The sequence below is a fragment of the Macaca fascicularis genome, chromosome 9 (assembly GCF_037993035.2).
Source record: "Macaca fascicularis isolate 582-1 chromosome 9, T2T-MFA8v1.1".
NCBI lineage: Eukaryota > Metazoa > Chordata > Mammalia > Primates > Cercopithecidae > Macaca > Macaca fascicularis.
In genome coordinates this window covers 80,579,478-80,607,459 of record NC_088383.1, presented here as the reverse complement: position 1 = coordinate 80,607,459, position 27,982 = coordinate 80,579,478, and the positions used below count along the sequence as shown (strand labels likewise).

General features: G+C 34.3%; 1 protein-coding gene across 3 annotated transcripts in view; it reads right to left on the bottom strand.

The window, feature by feature from the left end:
• The window catches only part of CTNNA3 (catenin alpha 3), a 1,764,647-nt gene that overhangs the window by 52,041 nt on the left and 1,684,624 nt on the right, over nt 1–27,982 (bottom strand). For all 3 annotated transcript variants that reach the window (XM_065521050.2, XM_005565734.5, XM_065521052.2), the window contains one exon: nt 18,497–18,602. In XM_065521050.2, the coding sequence (XP_065377122.1) occupies nt 18,497–18,602 (106 nt within the window). The remainder of the gene's footprint in view (nt 1–18,496; nt 18,603–27,982) is intronic.

The window sequence follows — 27,982 nt, the reverse complement described above, 5'->3', positions numbered from 1 at the left end:
ATATTTTCCAGACAAACAAGCACTAAAAAAATTCATTACCATTAGGCTAGTCTTATCAGAGACTCTTAAGGGAATTCTAAACATGGGGAAAAAATAGCTGACACCTGCTACCACAAAAACACACTTAAGTACAGAGCCCACAGACCTATAGAGCAACCAAACCATAGAAAATACAAAGCAACCAGCTAACAACTTCATGATAGGATCAAAATCTTGCATATTAATATTATCCTTGAATGTGAATAGCCTAAACACTCCACTTAAAAGGCACAGAGTGGCAAGTTGGATAAAATAAAAACATCCACCAATCTGCTGTCTTCAAGATACCCATCTCACACATAATGACATCTAGAAGCTCAAAGTAAAGGGTTGAAGAAATATCTATCTTGCGAACTAAACTACAAAAAAAAAAAAAGAGGAGTGGCTATTACATTAGATAAAATATATGTATGTTAATATATTTAAAATATAATATATAACATAGTATATTAGATAAAATATAGGTATTTTAAAATATATTAAAATATAATATATAATAATATATTAGATTTAAAAGACTTTAAACCAACAACAGTACAAAAGGACAAAGAAGGGCATTACATAATGATAAAGGGTTAAATTCAACAAAAAGACTTAACTATCCTAAATATGTATGTACCCAACACTGAGGCATCTCAATTCATAAAACAAGTACTTCTAGATCTGCAAAAAGGCTTAGACAGCCACACAGTAATGTGTCACTCCTCACTGACAGTGTTAGATATGTGAAATGTTAGTCAATTAAACCTCTTTTTTTATATATAAACTAGCTAGTCTCAGTATCTTCACAGTAATGTGAAAATGGACTAATACATTTATTTTTGGGTAAACAATGAAATTAAGGCAGTAATCAAAAAATTCTTTGAAAAAAATAGAAATAAGAGACTCAACATATAAAAATCTCTAGGATGCAGCAAAAGTACTGTTAAGAGGAAAGTTTAGGGCAGTAAACTCCTACCTTAAAATGTTAGAAAGATCTCAAATTAATGATTTAACATCATGCCTAGAGGAGCTAGAAAAACAAGAACCAACCAACCCAAAAGCAAGAACAAACCAACCCAAAAAATTAAAATTAGATGGAACTGAATGAATCTGAGACCTAAAAATTCACAGGAAGAATCAATGAAGACTAAAGTTTTTCTTTGTTTTTGTTTTTGTTTTTGTTTTTTTGAAAGAATAAACAGGATCGGTAGACTGCTAGCTAGATTAACACAGAAAAAAAGAGAAAGGATCCAAATAAGCACAGTCAGAAGTTATAACTAAAGTGGCATTGCAACCATTACTACAGAAATACAAAAGAGCCTCAGAAACTATTGGGAACACACCTGTGCATACAAACTAGAAAATCTAGAGGAGAAGATAAATTTCTGAAACACACAATCCTCCAAGAATGAATCAGACAGAAATTGAAACCCTGAACAGACCAATATCGAGTTCCTAAATTAAATCAGTAATAAGACACCCACCACCAACAACAACCAAAAGAGCCCCAGCCAAATTCTACCAAACATGCATAGAAGATTTGGTACCAATCCTACTGAAACTATTTCAAAAAATGGAGAAGGAGAGACTCCTCCTTAACTCATTCAACAAAGCCAGCATCATCCTGATAGGAAAACCTAGTAAAGATACGATGAAAAAAAATCTCTGATACCAATATCTCTGATAAACATAGATGCAGAAATCCTCAGCAAAATATTAGCAAATTGAATTTAGTGGCACATCAAAAAGTTAATTCACTATGATCAAGTAGGCTTAATTCTTGTAAGAATGGTTTAATATACACAAATCAATAAATGTGATTCACCACATAAACAGAATTAATAACAAAAATTGTATGATTATTTCACCAGATGTGGAAAAAGCTTTTGATAAAATACAACATCCCTTCATGATAAAAACCCTCAAGAAACTATACATCAAAGGAACATATCTAACATATCTCAAAATAATAAGAATCATCTAAGAGAAACCATAGCCAACATTATACTTGAATGGGCAAAAGCTGAAACCAATCCCCTTGAAAACTGTTACAATGATGCCCATTCTCACCCCTCTTATTCCACACAGTACTGAAAGCCCTAGCCACAACAATCAGGCAAAATAAATAAATAAAAGGCATCCAACTAGACAAATAAAAGTCAACCTATATCTCTTTGCTGTTGATATGATTTTATACCCAGAAAACACAAAATACTTTACTGAAAGGCTCCTGGAACTGAGACATGACTCAGTAATTTTTTAGGATGCAAAATTGTGGTATAAAAATCAATAGTATTTCTATACACCAATAACATTCAAGCTGAGAACCAAATGAAGAACTCAATTCCACTTACAATAGCTGCAAATAAATAAATAAATGAATAAATAAATAAAACACCTAGGAATGAATCTAACCAAGGAAGTTAAAGATCTCTACAAGGAGAACTACAAAATACTGCTGAAAGTAATCATAGATGACACAAACAAATGGAAAAAAACATTTCAAGTTCATCAACTGGAAGAATCAATATCATTAAAATGGCCATACTGCCCAAAGCAATCTATAGATTCAATGCTATTCCTATCAAGCAACCAACGTCCTTTTTCACAGAACTAGAAAAATAGCTATTGTAAAATTCATATGAAGCCAAGAAATATCCTGACTAGACAAGCAATCCTAAGCAAAAAAAAAAAAAAAAAAAAAGAAAAAAGAAAAGAAAGAAAGAAAGAAGAAGAAGCTGGATGCATCATATCACTTGATTTCAAACTACACTATAAGGCTACAGTAACAACACAGCATGGTATTGGCACAAAAACAGATGCATAGGCTGATGGGACAGAATAGAGAACACAGAAATAAAGCTGCACAACTACAACCATCTGATCTTTGACAAAGTTGACAAAAATAAGCAGTGACTCCCTATTCAACATATGACGCTGTGATAGCTGGCTAGCCAAAGGCAGAAGAATGAAACTGGACCCCTATCTTTCATCATCTAAAAAAATTAACTCAAGATGAATTCAAGATTTAAATATAAGACCTCCACAATAAGAATCCTTGAAGTAAAACCTAGGAAACACCATTCTGGATATCAGCCTTGGGAAAGACATTATAACTAAATCCTCAAAAGCAATTGCAACAAAAACAAAAATTGACAAGTGGAATCTCTAATTAAAAAGTTTCTGCATAGCAACAAACTCTCAACAGAGTACACAGACAACCCACACGATGGAAGAAAATATTTGCAAACTATGAATCTGACACAGTTTTACTATCCAGGATCTATAAAGAACTTAAACAATTGAGCAAGCAAAAAACAATCCCATTAAAAATGGGCAAATGGTATGTGTTAAGTCATTCTTGCATTGCTATAAAAAATACTTCAGACTGGGTAATTTATAAAGAAAAAAGTTTAATTGACTCATGGTTCTGCAGGATATACAAGCATTGCATTGGCATCCACTTGGCTTTGGGGCGGGGGCTCAGAATATTTACTCACAGTGGGAGGTGAAGTGGGAACAGGTGCATGACATGGCGAGAACAGGAGCAAGAGGGAGGTGGGAGGTGCCACACACTTTTAAATGACCAGATCTTGCGATAACACACTATCCTGAGGACAGCACATCATGTGGAATCTGCCTCTATTACCAAACACCTCCCACCAGGCCCCCACCTCCAACACAGGGAATTGCATTTCAACATGAGATTTGGGAAGGACAAATGCCAAAACCATATCAAAACATGAACGGACACTTCTCAAAAGAAGACATACAAGTGGCCAACCAACCTGAACATTTTGTTCAACATCACGAATCATCAGAGAAATTCAAATCGAACCAAAATGAGATATTATCTCACACCAGTCAGAATGGCTACTATTAAAAAGTTGAAAACAACAGATGCTGGTGAGGCTGTGGAGAAAAGGGAACACTTTATAAACTATTGGTGGGGATGTAAATTAGTTGAGCCACTGTGGAAGCAGTTCGGCGATTTCTCAAAGAACTTAAAACATAACTAACATTTGACTCACTCCTCCCATTACTGTGGACACAGTCAAAAGAAAATAAATTGTTCTACCCCAAAAGACACTTGCATTCATATGTTCATTGAAGCACTATTCACAAAGCAAGGACATGGAACCAACTTAGGTATCCACCAACGGTGGACTGAATAAATAAAATGGGCTACATATACACCATGGAATAACAGACAGCCATAAAAAGGAATGAATGAAATTATGTCTCTTGCAGCAACGTGGATGCAGCTGGAGGCCATTATCCTAAGCAACTTAATGCAAGAACAAAAACCCAAATACTGTATGTTCTTACATACAAGTAGGAGCTAAAGAATGGGTAATGATGGACATAAAGATGGCCACAGTAGACCCTGAGGCCTACTAGACAGGGGAGGGAGGAAGGGACTAAAGACTTGAAAAACTAATTATTGGGTACTATGCTCACTACCTGGGTGATTGCATTAATTGTACTTCAAACCTCAGTATCATGCAATATACCGAGGTAAAAAACCTGCACGTGTACCCACTGAATCTAAATAAAAGTTGAAATTATTTTTTAAAATGCATTAAAAATAAATAAATTCTGGACTCTGGGTTAAAAAATTAAAAGATGCTGGGAAATAAATATATGACAATAATCAATAAATATGATATAATCAATACTTTTTATTTTATTCAAATTTTGTATATCTTAAATATATATTTCTTCTATAACTATAAAATGTTATTCTTTAAAGCTTTTATTCTAATGACCTAAACTGCAAATTAAAAAGTAGGATGAACAACCAGAAAACCTTTCATGCATTTCTGCTTTTATTCAGTAATTAGTAACTTAAACTGGAGTGTTTTTGGGAAATTTGTGAGGTACTTATTCTCTGTTATATTTTTAAAATAGACTACGTAGTTCCAGAGTGTGTGCACAAGATGAGAACATGTTACCGTGAGTCAAAGTTGATAATAATCCACAAAGGTAGCAAATAATTCAATTCTTCTGCAGAAATACTATCAATCTGCAAGACAGGCATGGATATACGCATGAATAGATACAGGATAGCCAGCCAGAGACACAATCAGACAAGAATATAGAAATTAAGGGTGTTTCTCAAGTTTTCAGTAAACAAATGAGCATTATCCCTCAAATCTCCTCAAAAGGATTAAATTGTAGCTAATCAAGAAGATTGGAAAGGAGAAAGATATGGAGACAGAAAAGGAAAAGAAAGAGGGAAAGGAAGAAGAGAAGGCAGAGACAAAGGAGGAAGAACAATAGTTAATTTTTAATTTAGCTTTTACTATGTGCCACATGCTATGGAAACTAATTTAGGCATATTATCTCACTCAGTCACTAAAACAGACACAAATATTTCCCCCAATTTACAGATGCGAAATTGCCTATAATGATGAAAAACAAGTCATCTCTTTGTTTTCTCTTGACAGGCAGCTGATCTTTATTAGGTACTTCCTCTGTGCTAGGTACTATGCCAAGTTCTTTACATGCATAATTCTAAATTAGTACTCAAAACACCATTTTAATTAGATCTACTATTTTCATTTTGTAGATTTGCAAAATAAGTTTCAGAGAGTAAATGATTTGAATTTAGTTTTCTCTGTTTCATTCACATGAATGCACAATAATCTCTTCTATAGGACATTCTTTCAAAACATTTTTTGTTATTATTGCTCTCACTGAGTAACTTTCTTATCTATTCTTCATTCATAAGTATGGACACAGTGATAATCCCTGACACGTAAAGTGTTTCATCTGTCATCTACTATTCTAGATGCTTTGTCTATACTAATTGTTTTAATAATCACACAACACCCACAATTTCATGAGGTAAGTGGAATCATTATCCTCATTTAGCAAAGGGGAGTACTGACCCACAGAGAGGTTAACTGACTTGCCAATAAATGGTATTAGTAGTAGAGCTAGTAGTTCAAACATGATCTGGCTCCACCTCCTTACCTCCATGTTCTAGGAACAGTATCAGTCTTCTTGCCAATTGTATCTTTTTTGAAAATATTAAATTGCCATTCTGATTTGTAACTTGGCTTCTTAGATTGACAGTCTTATTTGTCAGTAATAAACTGGATTGATGTGGATGTGTTCCTTGAAGACCAGCACCACTCTACAACTCCTGATAAAATCAAACTGTCAAACTAATAATTAGATTCTTTACCAATAACCAATTGCAGTCACTCATGTTTAAGCAAAACAGAGACTCCTGCAAGGCCATAGTAGAAGAGCCTACAATTCTATTAAGGAAAGAATAAGTCAAATGAGTAGAAAGTATGAAAAATGATCTTTTGAAGTTCAAAGTTGCTTGACCTAAATTTGTCTTTCATTTTCAGAACTAATGAGAATATCTTGGTTATAACAGTAGCAGCCAGTTTTATAACCAAAGTAGAACAAAATACTATGTGGTAAATTCTTATAGTATAAAAGTTATTAAAGCCTTCTTTCCCATTGACACCAGAAAGCCTTTCTGAGTTAGTTCTGAGCCTTTGCTCACTTAGAAGCAGAATCTGGAGAATGCCTCGTTCCTACTTTAAGATTGTTCTACTATTTTTCAAATCTCCTTTGGGCCATTTTTATGTATTCAGGTCTTTTCCCCATTTTTTAATCAGGTTACTTGGATTTTTTTGCCATTGAGTTCTGCATGTTTCTTACACACTTTCTATATTAATTCCTTATCAGATCTATGGTGTGCAAAATTTTCTTTCAAACCATAGGTTGTCTTTTAATTTTGTTGATTATTACATTGTATATTTTAAGTCCTTAAATATGTATATTTCTTTAAAAAATTAAATTTAAAAAAATTGAACAATGCTTTTCCCACCTTTTAAATTTTTATGTGAAAGTGACAGAAAAACTTTGGGCTCTAGGTTTGTAGAACATTCTTACCCTTGACTATTGTTTCACCAAAAAAATTTGCTTTAAGATAACTTTTAAAAGAATACTATTAGGGACTTTTAGGCTAAAGTGGTACACTATTAGCACACTTTGGTTATTATTTCCCAGTTAACTTAGATAGGAGATGTTGACCAGAACATCTACTTAGCTCTTTAATGCATGATTTTTTTAAATCTAAGTTTTATAATCACAGGGACTCACTACATGTAAGCAGATGGCATTTCAGCCTATGTGGTTTTCTCACTTTAAGCCAGTTTTCACTTTTCTAGCATGAGGCTTGAAACCAATATGGAATACATCATTTAGTAATGAGGAAAAAATAAAAAAAAAATTCATTACCTTTTCATTTAAATTTCAGGGGTGAATTAGCAAAATGAACACTTTTGAAGACTTTTATTTCATAATCTTAGTATTTTTTTGCCCATATTGGGGCCTAAACTTTAAGAAATTCAAAATGACTTTTGCGACCAGGTGTGGTGGCTCACGCCTATAATCCCAGCACTTTGGGAGGCCAAGGTGGGCAGATGACCTGAGATCAGGAGTTTGAGACCAGCCTGGTCAACATGGTGAAACCTTGTCTCTACTCAAAATACAAAATATTAGCCGAGCATGGTGTCTCGTGCCTGTGGTCCCAGCTACTCGGGTGGCTGAGACACAAGAATTGCTTGAACCCGGAAGGGGGAGGTTGCCGTGAGCTGCATTGTGCCACTGCACTCCAGCCTGAGTGACAGAGAGACTCCATTTAAACATAAATAAATAAATAAATAAAATGAATTTTGCAACTACAGAAAATAGCCTAAATTGCACTAAGCTGGAAAAGTTTGTTAATGAAAAGTACTAGGTGTCACTGTGAATTCCAAAAATAGGAATTTAAAGCAATCAGTGGTAGCAAAAGCACTTGGTGCTCATGACATTTCCCATTCCACAGAGCTCATTTCTTCACCTGTAATGCAGTCCAGAGGTTGCCTTGTTTCATCTTGCTCAGCCTCACAGATCATCAATGATCCCATCTTTTCCCCTACTGTTAATACCTTTTTTTTTCTGATTCCTGACTCTATCATGTCCCTCAAAGGAAAATCCTGCTTCAAATCCCATCTCTCCTTTTTTGTTTATGAATATGCCTACTAAAATGTTTCAGTGAAGATTCTTCCTTTCCTTATCAGGCTAAGAACTGTTTTCAACTCCTCCAGTCCACAGAATTTTATCTCATTGAGATCACTAATGGACTTATAATTACCGCATTCATTATATATGTTGCAGTTCTTCCCTTATATCACCTCTCTGGAGCTTTTAGATCTTTGTTACTGATTCTTATAAATGTTAATTTTCATGAATGTTTCCTCCTAGATTTTCTGCTAGTTTATACCAACCTTCGCAGCCTCCTTTGTAAGCATTTTTTGTTGTTATTTTGCCTACACCTGTTTTTGCTCTCATCTTTTATTCCTGAGCATTTTTTTTTTTTTACTTTCATCCTCTTTTTGGACAACAGCAGACAGTGCTCTGGCTTCATCTGTCACTTACACAACACAAACTACAAAATTCTATCATCCAGCTCCGTCAGACAATCCATATGACTACTGCATCATTTCGGCATCTCATCAACATTTCACACTCAACACATTTATCTCTCAGCTGTTTCACTCATTATCTTGCCTACTCACCTATTCACCTATTTTTCTCTTTGTATTAACTATCTCACTGAAGAATGCCTTTTTTCCTCTTTTCCATCTCTTAAATCTGGTCAGCCATTAATTTGTGCTTATTCTACACCTAGAAACTTCAATATATTTTGAGTATTTTTTTCTTTGCTATGCCTATGAGAGCTGCTGTTTAGCAAATTCGGGTTTCTGACACTCAGAACAGAGAAGGTACCCACAGAAGTATGATTAAAAATACACTGGAACTCTGTTATAATGTCAGTGGTAGAGGATAACATTGTCTCATATGGTATGTCCAAGACTGGACATGTTGATTTATGAGAGTTATATTTGGGAAACTATGGTGCATGACGTATCTCAATGAATAAAGGTTGTTTTTACCAGAAATTATATATGCTGTTAAAAGCTTATCGTATTTTGTCCATATTTAGGCTGAAATTGTCTTGAGTTTAAGAATTGTTTCAAATTCATTTTTATTTTCAACTTGGTTTGCTCATACAGCCATTGAGAAAGTGACATACACTTTGAACACAATACAAATTAAAGACAAGATGCTTTCCATATTCAACAAAGCTCCTTTACTTTAGTAGATGTAAAATTATGACTCAAGCTACTTTTCAGCTTTATGTTACTCCCATGAGAGATTCTCAGAAGAAAGGAGTGTCCTACGCAATAGATCATAACTCAAAAGTGTCACCCTCTCCCTGATGCCTGAAATTGGTCATTCAAAGAATTACTTCGATTGAAACAAACTCATAAAATTGCATTATCCTGTACATAAAATAAGGATATGGAAAAGATGGTGGAAAGGTAACTCAGACAAATTCTGGTTATTTGGAATTTTTGGTTAAAGATAGCCAGCCAACTACAAGAAGAAACTTTGCTCATCCTTCCTCTTCTCCATTTATATAAAATAGCTTCTTCCACCTAGACCTTAGAACACTTTATTCTTTCATTACATAGTTTTGTAACTATTCATGAAGTGAACCTGAATAGATAATCACCCTAGGAGCCTTTAAAACACTGTTTCAGTAAAAAAAAAAAAAAAAAAAAAAAGCCACACATTTGATAAAGCGAAAAATAGTACAGCAGCATCTCTTAGAACAGGAGATTCACTATTACCTGAAAGATGCAAACAGATCAAATATTTCAGTATACATTTAGTCATTTAGTCTTGCTTAATTCTTGAGAACTTTCTGTGCCTTTATTTTTATAACGTAGGAGTTTATTAATCTGGAGAACTAATCTAATTATCAACATTGCTGCCAGAGAAGAAAATAAATAACAAAGATCTGAGCAGAACGAAATGAAATTGAAACCAACAAACAAACAAAATACAAAAAATAAATGGAATAAAAAGCTAGTTCTTTGAAAAGATAGATAAAATCGATAGACCAATGGTGAGATTAACCAAGAAAAGAAGAGAGAAGATCCAAATAAATTAAATTAGAAACAAAATGGGAGATATTACTACTGATACCACAGAAATACAAAAGATTATTCAAGGCTACTATGAACACCTTTACATGCATAAACTAGAAAACCTAGAAGGGATGAATAAATTCCTGGAAATATACAACCCTCTTAGATTAAACCAGGAAGATACAGAAACTCTGAACAGATCAATAATAAGCACTGAGATAGAAACAGTAATTTAAAAATTGCCAACAACAAAAAATTTCAGGACCAGACAAATTCACAGCTGAATTCTATCAGACATTCAAAGAAGAATTGGTACCAATCCTACTGACATTATTCCACAGGATAGAGAAAGAGGAAATCCTCTCTAAATCATTTTAAGAAGCCAGTATAACCCTAATACCAAAACCAGGCAAGAACATAACAAAAAAAAAAAAAAAAAAAAAAAAAAGAAAACTATAGACAAATATCCCTAATGAACATAGATGCAAAAATCCTCAACAAAATACTAGCTAACTAAATCCAACAGCATATATATATATATATATATGCCGGCATATATATATGCCGCCATGATTATGTGGGTTTTCATACCAGGGATGAAGGGATTATTCAACATCTGCAAGTCAATAAATGTGACACATCGTATAAAAAAATTTTTAAATTACATGATCATCTCAATAGACACAGAAAAAGCATTTGACAAAATCCTTTATAATTTAAGCACTCAGCAAAATCAGCACAGAAATGACATACCTTAAGGTAATAAAAGCCATCTATGACAAACCCACAGCCAATATTATACTGAATGGGGAAAAGTTGAAAGCATTCCACCTGATAACTGGGACAAGACAAGGATGCCCACTTTCACAACAGGACTCTGGAAGTCCTAGCCACAGCAATCAGACACGAGAAAGAAATCAAGGGCATCCAAATTGGTAAAGAGGAAGTCAAACTGTTGCTATTTGCTGATGATATGATCATATACCTAGAAAACCCTAAAGATTCCTCCAAAAATCTCCTAGAACTGGTAAATTAATTCAGCAAAGATTCAGGATAAAAAATTAATGTATTCAAATCAGTGGCTCTGCTATACACCAATAGTGACCAAGCTGAGAATTAAATCAAGAACTTAACCGTTTTTACAATATCTGTAAAAAATAAAAATAAAATACTTAGGAATATACCTAACCAAGGAGGTGAAAGACCTCTACAAGGAAAACCACAAAACACTGCTGAAAGAAATCATAGATGACAGAAACAAATGGAAACACTCCCATGTTCATGGATGGGTAGAATCAATATTGTAAAAATGGTAAAAATGATCATACCGCCAAAAGCAATCTGCAAATTCAATGCAATTCCCATCAAAATGCCACCATTATTCTTTACAGAGTTAGGAAAAACAATCCTAAGATTCATATAGAACCAAAAAAGAGCCCATATAGCCAAAGCAATACTAAGCAAAAAGAACAAATCTGGAGGCATCACATTACTTGACTTCAAACTATACTATAAGGCCATAGTCACCAAAACAGCATAGTACTGGTATAAAAATAGGTGCACAGACCAATGGAACACAATAGAGAACCCAGAAATAAAGCTAAATGCTTACAGCCAAATGATCTTTGACAAAGTAAACAAAAATATAAAGTGAGGAAGGTCACCTTATTCAACAAATGGTGCTGGGATAATTGGCTAGTCACATTTAGAAGAATGAAACTGGGTTCTCATCTCTCACCCCATTAAAAAAAAAAAAAAAAAAAAAAAAAACAACAACAACTCAAGATGAATCAAAGAATTAAATCTAAGACCTAAAACCATAACAATTCTAGAAGATAATATCTGAAAAATCCTTCTAGACACTGGTTTCAGCAAAGACTCCATGACCAAGCACCCAACGGCAAATGCAACAAAAACAAGGATAAACAGATGGTACTTAATTAAAATGAAAAGTTTCTGCACAGAAAAAGAAATAATCAGCAGAGTTAATAGAAAACCCACAGAGTTGGAGAAAGATCATCACAATCTATACATCTGACAAAGGACTAATATTCAGAATCTCCAAATAACTCAAACAAATCAGCAAGAAAAAAACAATCTCATCAAAAAAGTGGGCTAAGAACATGAATAGATAATTCTCAAAAAAAAAAAAAAAAGATATACAAATGGCCAACAAGCACAGGAAAAAAATGCTCAACTCACTAATTATCAGGGAAATGCAAATCAAAACCACAATGAGATACCATCTTACTCTTCCAAGAATGGCCATGATCAGAAAAAAAAAAAAAAAAAAAGGTGTTGGCGTGGATGCAGTCAAAAGGGAACACTTTTACACTGTTACTGGGAATGTAAACTAGTACAATCAGTATGGAAAAGAGTGTGGAGATCCCTTAAAGAACTGAAAGTAGAACTACCACATGATCCAGCAACCCTACTACTAGGTATCTACTCAGAGGGAAAAATGGCATTATACGGAAAAGATACTTGCACACACATGTTTATAGCAGCACAATTTGCAATTGCATAAATATGGAATCAGCCCAAATGCCCATCAATCAATGAGTGGAGAAAGAAAATGTGAGATATATATATATATACACACACACATACACACACACACACACACACACACACACACACCATGGGATACTATTCCACTATAAAAAGGAATGAATTAATGGCATTTGCAGTAACCAGGATGGAATTGCAGACCATTATTCTAGGTGAAGTAACTCAGGAATGGAAAACTAAACATGGTATGCTCTCACTTATAATTGGGGGCTAAGCTATGAGGATGCAAACACATAAGAATGATACAATGGACTTTGGGGACTCGGGGAAAAGGGTTGAGGGGGGGTGAGGGATAAAAGACTCCACATTGAGTATAATGTACACTGCTTGGTGATGGGTGCACCAAAATCTCAGAAATCACCGCTAAAGAACTTATTCATGTAACCAAACACCATCTGTTTCCCAAAAACCTCTTGAAAAAAAAAATGTTAAAAAAATCTCTGCTGGAAATAAATTCCAGATAGGTAGTACCCTTAAAATATACATATTGTCACAAGGCATATCTAGGAATTATATCCTTAGGCGTTGTGTAATCATGATATAATGAATGCTCCAGAAGCTTCTCAGTAGTATAGTTTCATTGAAATATTTTTTTTTGCCTCTTATAATATAAACATGAAACAATTCAAATAAGGCCAGCCTCCAAGAATATTTTGTAAAATATTAACATAAATTATACTCGTAGGTTGTTTTGTTCATAATGGAGTGCATTTTGTGTGACTTGGTTTATACTTCTTACTTTGGTTTTTTAAAATCATCTTTTCTTGAACTAGAACTACCTGTCAATGTATTTAACACCAAAAGTTCATTTCAAATGTGCTCAGTTACAATTAGGTGTGAATGTCCAGTTATTAGCCTTGATATCTTTGCTTTGGCAAAATTACAAAGAGGAAGTAATTAGGCTCCTTAAATATCACCCGGTGTTCCGAAAGTCTAATACTATTCTGTCCTGGTGCAAAACACCTTTAGCAGATGTTAATTTTATTTTGGCTCCTATTGTCTCCTTCCGATCTAGGTTATACTGCTTCTATAACTATTTAAAATATTTTTGTGCTTTATCCCCACCTTATGAGGTGTTACTTTGTCTAATTTAGAATATCTGCTAATATGATTAATTACAATGTAGAGTACAGAAATAGAAAAAAATATGTACCGAAAGCCTGAAATCTTGGATTCGTATTTTACTTCTCCAACTTATTCTGTTTAATTCACAAGCAGAATTTTTAAGAATTGTTATAGCTAAGAATAGCTATAACAATCTTGTTTTATACAAGGATACTGTCTAAAGGAGACAAAATTTGTGCTAAAATTCTACAAGACTTAAATATGTCCTAGATGGCATACTTAAGCTACCGCCATTTTGAGACGGTTGGATGATTGGGAAAAATAAACTTAAGCGGAAGGTTTTAGTTCTTCTCTTTCTAACTAGCTAACGCCAGTGCCAGAGTAGTGAATTGTGTGTGGCACACACACAATAAATATGCTCTTAAGGCATCAATGGAGGGAGGAAAAGTGAAAAATAAAAATAAAAAGGCCAAGCAAGCAGAATGAGAAGCATCAGCTAATCCAATTCTGCTTCATTCTTTCTACATATGAACTTTAACTCTGAAACTTTACAGAATGTAACTAAATTGGTCTAATAATATATGTAATAGATGATATATAAAAACATGCATTTAAATAATTTAAATATATAGATATAATTTCAAATCTAATGTTAGTTGAAATGGAAATTACTGTTTGACCTTCTGACACACCAGCAAAAATTAAAACTAGAATGTATTATTTTTGAACTATTAAATTGATCAAAAGAGAAAGCAACCAATGTTCCAGCAGATTTTTTTCATAATATACATAGACACTGAAAATCATGTTGCTTACATTACTCAATTGCATTTCATAATCAATTTCAGTTATTATTTTCTGCCTAAAATTTCTTAATCTATCAAATAATAATGTCAGAAGCACATTCATAGACAACCTCCCTAGATGGTCACTGTAATAACTGAGTCACTTTCTTCATTCTCAATTTTGATTGCTTAGAACTGTATTTCTTCAGAACAAAAGTAATTAATTTGAAACTATTTTATTTATGAAATGGAAAAGGCTAAAAAGAGTCATCTATAGTTCTTTATTAGTCAGTGACTATGTCTCTAAGCTTCTTTTAAAATGTCAAAACTGTTCAGAAGTAAGATGATACTTTTGCTTTCTCCCATGCCGTTTGAATAATGCTAAAAACAATGACATAGTTTGATAAAATCATGTTATAAAAGTACCTAGTTCAAGGCAACCTGATCCAATGAAAGATTATCAATATAAGAAAAAAAACCTTCAACGTGACACAATTATGTCAACTTGGAAAACTGGGTGTTTCAAAGTAAACAGGAAAAAATGGTAGGAAGCATTCAGTATTTAAAAAGTTATTAATACATGTAAATATGTCTAATGTACTATGGTTTCACTTCTTTCACTAAGATTTAGTGTCTCTCATAAAACTGAATGCAATAAAATTCTAAAATAAAGAAAACTATGGGCATATATAGGCTTCAGTCACATAATCAAACTCAGAAATTTTGACTTATATTAGGATAGAGTTTTTTTTGCCGTAAATACTAAATGCTAAAAAAACAGGATTAATAAAATTTTATAATAAAGTAACATGGAAAGACATGTGTTCTTTAATATTAGGAATGTTATTAGTTTATTATAATTAGTCTTTGTTTCTTATTCCTTATATCCACAAATACAATATTTAATAGGAGAGAGTGCTTCATTATCCAAGAAAGAGAGTATAAGCATACTGAACAATAGTAATCATTATAAAAAGAAGCCCAAAAACCTTTCCCTCTGACTATATAAGCAAGAAATAATATGAAATAGTTGCAAAAAATCCCCCTTTTTTTCCAAAAGGGAAATAAATATGTACTATGAAGTTGAACACAATATAAAAGCCACAAAATTATATTATACCCCAGTCTGAAATATTAATTGAATATCTCAACACAATAATGAAAGCAACAGATTTTTCAATTAAAGTGTAAAATAATTCTAAGCATGTAGCAGCTGCTTAGAAATACTGAAATAAACATGAGAAATCTAAAAAAAGGAAACCAAAATGTTTATAAACACCAGTCTCTATATTAATTATGCACTTTATGCATTTTATATCTTTAGTATTATCTTTAGTACTCTACTAAATAGTATTTTTCTTTGAATTTTAAATATTACATTAGAATATATTGTCAACCCAGAAAACCTACCATTATAACATTTTAATATGTATTGATTTTTGAAGAGCAAAAATAAGCAAAAAAATTGACAGCCTTTCCTATAAGATCTGAAACAAGACAAGGCTACCCACTGTCACCATTTTCATTCAACATAGAACTGAACGTCCTAGCTAGAACCATTAGCTAAGAGAAAGAAATATAGAGTATCCAAATTGGAAAGGAGGAAGTCAAATTGTCCTAGTTTGTAGATGACATGATCTTATATTAAGAAAAACCTAAAGGCTCTACCAAACAAACAAACAAAAAAACCTCTTAGATTTGATAAACAAATTCAATAAAGTGGAAGGATATCAAATCAACATGCAAAAATCAACAGCATTTTTACACACAAATAGTGAACAATCTAAAAAAGAAATCAGGCAAGCAATCCTATTTCTGATAGCTACAAAAATCAAAACACCTAGAAATCAATATAACTAAAGAGGTGAAAAATCTCTACTATAAAACTATAAAATACTGATGAAAGAAATAGAAGACAAAAAAGATATCCTCTATTCATGTATTGAAAGAATTAATATTGTTAAAATGTCCATACTGCCCAGAGCAATATACAGATTCAGTGTAACCTCTAGAAAAATACCAATGACATTTTTTACATAGATAGAATAAAAAGATCCTAAAATTTACATAGAACCACAAAAGACCCTGAATAGCCAAAGAAATCCTGAGAAAAAGAGAAAAGCTGGAAACATCACACTACCTGGCTTCAAAATATATTACAAAGATATAGTAACTAAAACTGCATGATACTAGCATAAAAAGACCCACACATAGACCACTGGAACAGAATGGAGAACCCAAAAATAAATTCATATATTTATAGCCAACTGATTTTGAGCAAGTGTCAAGAACACACACTGACAAAAGGATAGTCAATAACCGGTAGTGGGAAATTTGGATATCTATTGCAGAAAAATGAAACTAGACCCCTACGTTTCACCATATGGAAAAATCAAATCAAAGTAAAGGCCTAGCATAAAATCCAAAACTATAAAGCTAGTAGAAGAAAACACAGGGCTTCAGAACACTGATTTTGGCAAAGATTTGATGGCTAAGACCTCAAAAGCACGGGCAACAAAAGTAAAAATAAACACATGGGATTATATCAAACTAAAAAGGTTTTGCACAGCAAAGAAAACAATTAACAGAGTGACAAGACAACCTATAGAATGATAGAAGATATTTTCAAACTATTTGACAAGGGACTAAAATACAGAATACATAAGACAAATCAACAGAAGAATAAAACAAATTTTAAAATGGGCAAATGATCTGAGTAGTCATCTCTCAAAAGAAGACATACAAATGGCCAATAGTTATATGAAAAAATGTTCCACATCATTAATCAACAGGGAAATGCAAATCAAAACCACAATAAGATATTATCTTATCCCAGTTAAAATCGCTATAATTGAAAGAAAAAAAATAAATTCTGTCAAGAATGTAGAGAAATGGGGACTCTTATACCCTGCTGGTAGGAATGTAAATTAGTACAGCCATTATGGAAAATAGGAGTTTTCTTTAAAAACGACTACTACTAATAATAAACTAATAATAGAACTACCATATGATCCAGCAATTCATTACCGGGTATTTATTTAAAGAAAAGGAAGTCAATATGTTGAAGAGATAGCTGCACTCCTATGCTTACTGCAGCACTGCTCACAATCTAACTGTCAATCAGTTAGTTAGAATCAATCTAATTGTCCACCAATGAAGGAATGGATAAACAAAATGTGGTATACAAACACAATGGAACATTCAGCCACAAAGAAGAATGAAATCCTGTCATTTGTGGCAACATGACCAAGACTGGAGGACATTATGTTAAGTGAAATAAGTCAGGTACAGAAAGACAAGTACCACATGTTCTTATATGTGAGAGTTTTAAAAGTTGATCTCATAGAATTAACGAATAGAATAATGGTTATCAGGGGCAGAGAAGAGTAGTGGAGAGGGGAATATAAAAATAAGTTGATTAAAGGTACAAAAATACAGTTACATAGAAGGAAGAAATTCTAGTCTTCTATAACATAGTAGGCTGACTATAGTTACTACTTTATTGTGTATTTTAAAATAGCTATATGAGAAGATTTTGAATGTTTTCGAAACAAAGAAATGATAGATGCTTGAGGAATAGTATATGCCCATTCCCTAATTTGATCAATACACAGTGTATACATGTATAGAAATATATGTACTCTACAAATGCAATTATTATATGCCATTTAAAAATAAAACATAATGAAAATAAATGTTAAAAATACACAACCATAAAAGAAAGAAGGAAATATAATGTATCAACAACAACAAAACTCGGTTTTGTAATTACAATTGATTAAAATTAATTGTGCATATTTGATGCTGAAGAACTGATACTAGAAATAATTTGAGTATATTTTAAGCTAAAATAAAAACTGCCCTAAGAAATAATTAAGCTTCCTTATAATCGTCCATTACCTAGTGTATTAATACTATTAGAAATTCAATTATAATTTAGAAAAAGTGGTTGAATAGAGTACAAATTTAACGTTGCCCAAATCAATGTTCTAATGGCAAAGAGCAGTTAGCATGAACTTTTACCATGTCCATTTGTAAGTAACTCACCTGATTAGCAATCTGCCGAGCAAGGACATCCATCCTTGATCCTGATTCTGATATCATTTTCGCTGCATAGATCACATCGGTTGTATGCTTTAGTGGTCCTTTGCCCCTGGGGAAAAAAAAAATATATATATATTATAATATATATATATTACATTAGCTGTGGTGTTGATGAAAAAATAAACGTTAGCTATGGTGGTTCATGAAAAAATGTATAAATCTATCCATCCATCCACCCGCATATGTAAAAGATTTGCATCCCAAAGAACGGCTATTGGTTTTTTGTTTGTTTGTTTTGAGACGGAGTCTCACTCTGTCGCCAAGCTCGAGCACAGTGGTGCAATCTTGGCTCACTGCAACCTCCGCCTCTCGGGTTCAAGCGATTCTCCAGCCTCTGCCCCTCCAGTAGCTGGGACTACAGACACGTGCCACCATATCCGGCTAATTTTTGTATTTTTAGTAGAGATGGGGTTTCACCATATTGGCCAGCATGGTCTCGATCTCTTGACCTCTTGATCCGCCTGCCTTATCCTCCCAAAGTGCTGGGATTACAGGCGTGAGCCACCGCGCCTGGCTGGCTGCTGGTTTTAATATTTTGATTTTGAAAAGATCACTATTAGACTCCAGTATTAAATAATTTTTTTTAATGCCAGCCTATTGTGTTAAGAAATACACCAGAGAAGATGAAGACCTTTTGATCTTCATTCCCAGGTGTTTATTATAGTAAAACTCAACCTAGAGATACCCTTCATAGAACTAGATACCTCAAGACAAAAGTATTTTTCTGATTCTAGGGAGAAACATATTATTTTGGATATTATATGTATCCAACAGTTCATTTTTTATCAGCAGGCTGACTTTTAATATTTCACATTTTTTCTGTTGCCATATTTTAGTTATTTTTTTAAAAAAATTATTGATGGTAAAATTCATTCATTTTTATGGGGTACATGTATTGTTTTGTTATTTATACATGCATAGAATGTGTAATGATTAAGTAATGGTATTTAGGGTATCCATCATGTCAAGTATTATTTCTATTTGTTGAAAATATTTGAAGTCTTCTAGCTATTTTGAAATATTCAATACATTGTTTTTAACTATAGTCATCCTACTCTACTACTGAACATTTGAATTGCTCTTTTAACTGTATGTTTGCTCCCATTAACCAACCTCTCTTATCCCCCCAATTCCCAACAAACACCATGCCAAGCCTCAGATAACTATCATTCTACTTTCTGCCTCCACGAGAGCAATGTTCTTTGCTCTCACATATGGAGGAGAACATGATATTTGTCTAACTTATTTCACTTAGCATAATGTCCTCCAGACTCATCCATGTTGTTGTAAATGTTAGGATTTCATTCTTTTATGGCTGAGTGTTCATTTTGTGTGTGTGTGTGTGTGTGTGTGTGTGTGTGTAAATAAAACCACATTTTATTTATCCATTTATCCATTGATGAACACTTACGGTGATTTCACATCTTTGCTATTGTGAATAATACTACAATAAAAATAAGGGTGCAGGTATCCTTTTGATATGCTGATTTGCTTTTCTTTGGATAAATACTTAGGTGAGAGATTGCTAGATCATACATTAGTACTACTATTAGTTTTTTGCAAAATCTCCATATTGGTTTCCATAATGGCTATACTAGTTTACATTCCCATCAACAGTGTATAAGAGTTCCCTTTTCAACATACCCTTGCCAGCGTTTTTTTTTTTTTTTTCCTTTTAATAATAGTAATTCTAAATGGCGTAAAATGATATCTTATTGTAGTTTTGATTTGTGTTTTCATGCTAATTAGTGATGTTGAGCATGTTTGCATATACCTGTTGGTCATTTGTCTTCTTTTGAGAAATGTCTATTCATGTCCTTTGCCCGCTTTTTGATGGGATGATTATTATTTTCTCCTGTTGAATTTAGTTCCATGTATTCTCTGAACTTTAGGCCCTTACTAGATAAACAGTTTGCAAATATTTTTAAATATTAAATATTTAAATAATTCAAATATTAAATATTTTCTACTATTTAACAGGCTGTTTACTCTGTTGATTATTTCTTTTGATGTGCAGAAGCTTTTTAGTTTAATATAGTCCCATTTGCCTATTTTTATCTTGCCTGTGCTTTTGAGGACTTAGCAATAAAATCTTTGTATAGACCAATGTCCTGAAGCATTTCCCCTATGTTTTCTTCAAGTAGTTTTATAATTTTGGATCTTACGTTTAGGTTTTAGCTGATCTTGATTTGATTTTTGTATATGGTGAGAGACAGGGTGCTAGTTTCATTCTTCTGAGTATGATTATCCTGTTTTCCCAGCACCATTTATTGAAGAGCCATCCTTTCCCCAGTGTCTGTTCTTCCCAACTTTGTTGAAAATCAGTTAGTTATAAATGTGTGGATTTATTTCTGGGTTCTTTATTCTGTTCCATTGGTTTATGTGTCTATTTTTATGCTCATACAATGCTCTTTTTGGTTATATAGCCTTATTATATGTTTTGAAGCCAGGTAGTATGATGTGTCATGTCCTTTTTCCTGTTCGTTTCCTCAGTATTGCTTTGGCTATTTGGGGACTTTTGTGGTTCTATTAATATGTAATATTTAGGATTGTTTTTTCTGTTTCTGTGAAGAATGTCATTGCTCTGTTGAAAGAATTCCACTGAAAATGTAGATTTATTTTGGTAGTATTGATATTTTGACAATATTAATTATTCTGATCTATGGGCATGAGATATATTTTTTATTTTTTGTGTCTTGTTCAATTTCTTCCACCAGTGTTTTATAGTTTTGCTTGTAGAGGTCGTTCCTTGTTTGGTTAAAATTATTCCTAGGCTTTTTAAAATTTGTAGCTCTTTTAAACGGGATCGCCTCTTGATTTCTTTTTCACATTGTTCAGACTGATGTATAAAAATGCTATTGATTTTTGTATGTTGATTTAGTATTCTGCAACTTTCCTTAATTTACCAAATCTAAGAGTGTTTTGGTGGAGCATTTAGGTTTTTCTTAATATAAGATAATTTCATTTCATAGAGGGACAATTTGGCTTCCCTTTTTCCAATTTGGATGCCTTTTCTTTCTTTTTCCTGATTGCTCTGGCTGATAACCTTCAGTACTAGAATCTTGAAAAGGAGTTATAAAAGTGGGCATCCTCATCTTGTTCCAGATCTTGATAGAAAGGCTTTCAGCTTTGCCCCAGTCAGTATGATGTTAGCTGTGACTTTGTAATATATGGCCTATATTATATTGGGGTACGTTCCTTCTAAATCTAGTTTCTTGAAAGTTTTTATCATGAAAAGATCTTGAATTTTATCAGATGCTTTTACTGAGCCTATTGAGATGATCACATTTTTTAATCTTTCATTCTTTTGATATGATGTATCATGTTTATTGATTTGTGTATATTGAGTCATCCTTGCATCCCAAGGATAAATCCCACTTGATTAACATGTATTATCTTTTTGGTGTTCTGTTTGATTCATTTTGCTAGTATTTTGTTGAAGGTTTTTATGTCTCATTCATCATGGATATTGACCTATAGTTTTCTTTCTTTCTTGTACTCTTGTCTGGTTTTGGTATGAGGATAATGCTGCCTCATAAAATGAAAGAGGGAGAATTCCCTCCTCTTCAATTTTGTGGAACAGCTTGAGGAAAATCAATGTTAGTTATTCTTTGTAAGTTTGGTAGAATTCAGCAATAAAGGATCCAATTCTGGGCTTCTCTTCATTGGGAGACATTTTGTTACTGATTCAATCTATTATGCATTATTGTTCTGTTCAGATTTTCTATTTTTTCCAGACTTGATCTTGGTAGGTTTTGTGATCCCAGGAATTTATTCATTTCCCCTGTGTTTTCCAGTTTGTAAATGTTAACTGTTAATAATAGTGTCTGATGATCTTTTGCATTTCTGTGATGTCAATTGTAATGCCTCCTTTTACATTTGTAATTTTGTTTATTTGGGTATTCTCTCTTTTCCTGGTTAGTCTAGATAGCAGGTTATTTAATTTTTTTATCTTTTCACAAAACCAACTTGTTGCTTTATTGATATTTTGTATTTTTTTTTTAGTCTCTGTATCATTTAGTTCTGCTCTGATCTTTATTACTTCTTTCTTTGTGCTAATTCTGGATTTAGTTTGTTCTTGCTTTCCTAATTCCTTGATGTGTGCATCATTAGGTTGTTTATGTGAAACATTTCTACTTTTTTATTGTAGCAATTTATTGCTATGAACTTCCCTCTTAGCACTGCTTTTGCTGTATCCTATAGGTTTTGGTATATTGTGTTTTTATTTTCATTTTTTCAGAAACTTGTTTGATTTCCTACTTAATTTCTTCATTGACTTGATGGTTGTCTAGGAGATTGTTATTTAATTTCTATGTATTTGTACAACTTCTAAAATGCCTCTTTTTATTGATTTCTAGTTTTATTTGATTGTGGCATAAGAGGATACTTGGTATGCTATTAACTTTTTAAAAACTTTTTAAAAATTTGTTAAGATTTGCTTTGTGGCCTGACATGGTCAATCCTACAGAATGTCTATGTGCTTATGGGAAAAATGTATATTCTACGACTGTTCAATAAAATGCTCTGTAGATTGGCCTCTTAGTTCAATATGGTCTAAAGTGCAGTTTAAATACAATGTTTCTTTTTAAATTTTCTCTCTGGATGATCTCTCTAATGCTAAGAGTTGAGTGTTGAAGTCTCAATTACTACTGCATTGGAGTACATCTCTCCCTTTTGATGCAATAATATTTCCTTCATATATCTGGATGGTTTCATATTGGGTGCATATGTATTTATAATTTTTATATACTCTTGCTTGATGTATTCCTTTATCTTTAATATAATGACCTTCATTGTCTCTTTTTTACTGTTTTTGACTTAAATATGTTTTTATCAGATATAAATAGAGATACTTATGCTCACTTTTGGTTTCTGTTTGCACAAAATATCTTTTTCAATCCCTTTACTTTCATTCTATATGTCTTTACAAGTTAAGTGAGTTTCTTGGAGGCAGTAGATAGTTGGGTCACGTGGTCCTTGTTTTTGGTTTTAGTTTTTGTTTTCAAATCCATTCAGCCCGTCTCCATCTTTTTTTTTTTTTTAGACGGAGTCTTGTTCTGTCACCCAGGCTGCAGTACAGTGGCACAATCCAGCTCACTGCAACTTCCACCTCCTGGGTTCAAGAGATTCTCCTGCCTCATTCCTGAGTAGCTGGGATTACAGGCATGTGCCACTGTGCCCGGCTAATTTTTGCATTTTTAGTAGAGATGGGGTTTCACCATGTTGGCCAGACTGGTCTCGAACTCCTGACCTCGTGATCTGCCTGCCTCAGCCTCCCTAAGTGCTGACATTAAAGGTCTGAGCCACCACGCTATTTCTTTTAAGAGCAAAATTTAATTCATTTACCTTCAAGGTTATTATTCATGTGTCAGGACTTATTTCTGTCATTTTGTAAATTGTTTTCTGGATGTTTTGTGTATACTTTGTTCCTTTCTTTCTTATTGTTTATCATTAAGGTTTGGTGTTTTTCTGTAGTTGTACTATTTGAGTAGTTTCTACATTTGCATGTTTACCAGTAAGTTTTATACTTTCTTGTGTTTTCATGATAATAGATATCATCTTTGCACTTGCAGATATAAGAACCTTTTAAAGGAGTTATGAAAACACAGGAAAGTAATAAATTTGCTCAGTTTTTGCTTGTCTGGGAAAGACTTTATTTCTTTTTTATAGCTGAAGGATCAGTTTTGCTGGGTATAGTGTTCTTGATTGACTTCTTTTTGGTTCTTCTCCCCCCAGCTCTATGAATATATCATCTTGTTCTCTCCTGATGTGTAATTTTCTGCTGAAAAATCTGCTGTTAGATTTAATAAGGTTTCCTTTATATTTGACTTAACATCATTCTCTTCCTGTTTTTAGAAATCCTTTCTTTGTATTTGACTTTCAACAATTTGGCTATAATTTGCCTTTAACAAGACCTTTTTGGGTTGAATCTATTTGGGGATCTTTAAGCTTTCTGGATCTGGATGTTCGCATCTCTCCTAAGACTTGTAAGTTTCCAAGGATCATTATACTAAATAGATTTTCTATGACTTTGGACTTCTCTTCAACTTCTGTTTTGAGTTCAAATTCTGAGAATGAATACCCAGAATTTGAAACTTTGGTTACTTTATGGAGCCCCATGTGTTACACAGGATTTGTACAATATTTTTTTATTATTTATTCTATTTTGTCTGACCAAGTTATTTAAAAAATCCTTTATTCCCACTATAAAATTATTTCTTGTGCATAATAAAATCTGTTGTTGAAGCTCTCACATGAATTTTGTATTTCATTCATTGAATTCCTAGTTCCAGAATTTTTGTTTCTTTTTTATGATACTTATCACATTGGTAAATTTCTCATTTATGTTCTGAATTGTCTCTTCTAATTTTCTTGTATTCTTTATCTGTGTTCTACTGTGTCTCACTGAGCACTGAGCTTTTTAAATATTATTACTCTGTACTCTTTTTTCATCATTTCATTAATTTCTTTTTTATTGTAATATCTTGCTGGACAATTATTGTGTTTCTTTAGATGTGGCATATTTCCTTGACATTTAATGTTTCTTTTGTCCTTTCATTGATATATTTGTATATGGTGTAAGTCGCTTCTTTATTTTTTTGGATTGGCTTTTGTAGAGGAAGGTCCTGAAGAGCTATCTGTAGTGTTGCTTTCATAGGGCACTTTAGCTTTGATTCTGGGTGTATGCAGTAATGTAGCCTCCATGTGATTCATTTGTCTGTAAAGAGCCTCAGTGGTGCCTGTGATTCCCTCTGTCACTTAGGCTGTGGCTGTTAGTGCAAGGCTTTATAGGGGATGGGAACTGCAGGTGGGTTGGTCCTCAGGCCTCAGTGGTGGGCCAAGCATAGCTGTCCTTGGGTCCCAGGCAGTGTGCATGGGCACCAATGTAATTAGGTCTAAGCAGGCTAATTCTTGGACCTCCAGGTGGCTTTCTTGGGTTCTGGCAGTGGCAGTATTGGGTCATGCGGTTCATTAAGCTCCTGGGTAGCATGCACGGCATGAGCAATGGCCATAGCTGTGACAGGACAACCCTATGGGCTCACAGATGAAACATGCTTCTGTTAGTGGTGGCTGTGATGAGCTGAGTGGGCCTGCCCTTAGGCCTCTGAAATACTTGCACTGATACCAGTGGTAGCGGGTGGGGCAAGATCATTCCCAGTTCCCTAGGCAATGTGCCCAGGCATGGGGGATGTTGCCAGGCCAGACAAGCCTGTCATTAGGCCCCCTCTGTTGTGCCACTGGTATAGGCTGTGGTCAGCAGGCCAGATGAAACCTGGGCTCCCCTGGTAAAGCGCTGGGTGGTGACCACGATGGCAGCCATGAGCAGGGAGAATCCATCCTTGAGGCACGTGCAAGTACACTATGGGCCTGTTTCTGGGAATTAGGGTTATTTTCAGTGACGGCAGCCACAGCCAGTTGGCTCTCAGGCTCTTGGAAATATGTGCTGCAGGGTCCAGAATTGGCGGAAGCAGCAGTACTGGGGAGAGCCAGTCTTCAGAGCATGCGCAAGCTGAGGATTGCTGAGGAGGCAGAGTTGCTATCAGTAGCAGCAGCCCCAGGCAGGCAAGTTTCAAGTTCTGGGAGCACATGCTTTGGCTCCCTTTGTCCCAGGGGCACTCTGCTTTGCCTGCTACACCACCTATACCCTGGGGTGCAAGATGCTGTGTGTTCTATAGTGCTGAGGACCCTGCTGTTCTGCTGAGTCTAATCACTCTCATGCCACTGCAGTCCTGTAAGGGATGTAGGGAGATGTCAGTGGGGTTCTAGGGATGTAAGAATGCAGGGGCTGCTGGGCCCCAGGGAGAGATGCAGTCTGGTTCGGGTCACATTCTCAAAATAACACTGTGCTGCAACTGCTTAGGACTCAGGGTATGCGTGGGACCCAGCAAGAGCTACCTATGTGGAGCGATGCCATCACACACTATCCAGGCTGCTCCCTGTGGGAGCCTTATGGTCTGCAGGGGTCCAGGAACTCTCCTGTGACTAGGGTTGCAGGAGTCCATGATGGGAATGTGGACTGCTGGGGCATTTCCCATTTTCCCACACTGGGGTGACTCTCCAAGCTCCCAGGTGATCCTGACCAAGCTGGCTGCCTTGCTTCCCTGTTTTTTGTTTGTTTGTTTGTTGTTTGTTTGTTTGTTTTGCCGCAGGTGTTTCCTGACACTCCTCTGTTGAATTCCAGTGTTCTGTCTTAGACGTTGTATTCAAAGTATGATTGCATTCTTGCTATTTTAGTTTTTCTTTGTGGAGGAGGCAATTGCTGAATGCCTCTAGTCAGCCATCTTGGAGTTCCTGTTACAATCTTTCTCTTTTAAATCTGTTTTCACAGTCATTAATTGTGTTTTGTTTTTATCCCATTATCTATTCTCCACAATTGATTCAAACATGGAAAGTCCAAGCCTAAGAAATGTGTAATCTAAGGCCTTCCACATGGAAACACGAATTAAATGTATCTTCTAGTTTGTCTCATAGTGGTTCTCCTGCTTCAAAGAGGAGTTACCCCAAGACTTACCTAAGTAAATCCATTAATTCTAGCATCACTTAAAAGGAAAATGTTGACAGTATTGCTGAGATAAGTGAATAAAATATCCAGAAAAAAATGAATTAGGTCTTAGGACAATGAAGAAGAAGTACTGAAATGACATACTATCTGTTCATCTAAAATAATCCAGCCAAATGTTGGTGAAATATAAAGTCTGGTGCTGCACATTGGTCGATTGGTATACACATCTTGGATTAGCCAAGAGGATACTACAGTTGGAAGTGGAGAGTGGTGGCCTGGGTCTCTTTATATGATCTTACCCCTCTCACTCTTTGATCTGATCTTGTTTGCTCATTACTAAGTTATGCCATTTAAGCATCATGATTTAAGCACAAGAGAAAGAAAGAAATTTTCCTATAGGGAAAGGATGGGATGTCTAAACTCAGAGAGTACCAGAAAGTCAACAAGGCCTACAAGAACACCATTCATGTATTCTTCCTTACATGGTTTATTTTTATTCCTCTCAGTTCTCCCTGAATCTGTTTACTTGCTGTTAAGTAAAAGAAAAACGTCTCGGAGTTGCTCATGCCTGTAATCCCAGCATTTTGGGAGGCTGAGATGGGTGGATCACCTGAGGTTGGGAGTTCGAGATCAGCCTGACTAACATGGAGAAATCCCATCTCTATTAAAAATACAAAATTAGCTGGGTGTGGTAGTGCTTGCTACTTGGGAAGCTGAGGCAGGAGAATCGCTTGAACTCGGGAGGCAGAGGTTGCAGTGAGCTGAGATCATGCCATTGCACTCCAGCCTGGGCAACAAGAACGAAACTCTGTCTCGAAAAAAAAAAAAGGAACTATATCAGAGTAGTTGAGTATAATATAAAGCTGGAGTCATGTTATCTTGGTTCCTAATGCCACAGAATAAAAGTTGAGTTGATTTCAGGATTC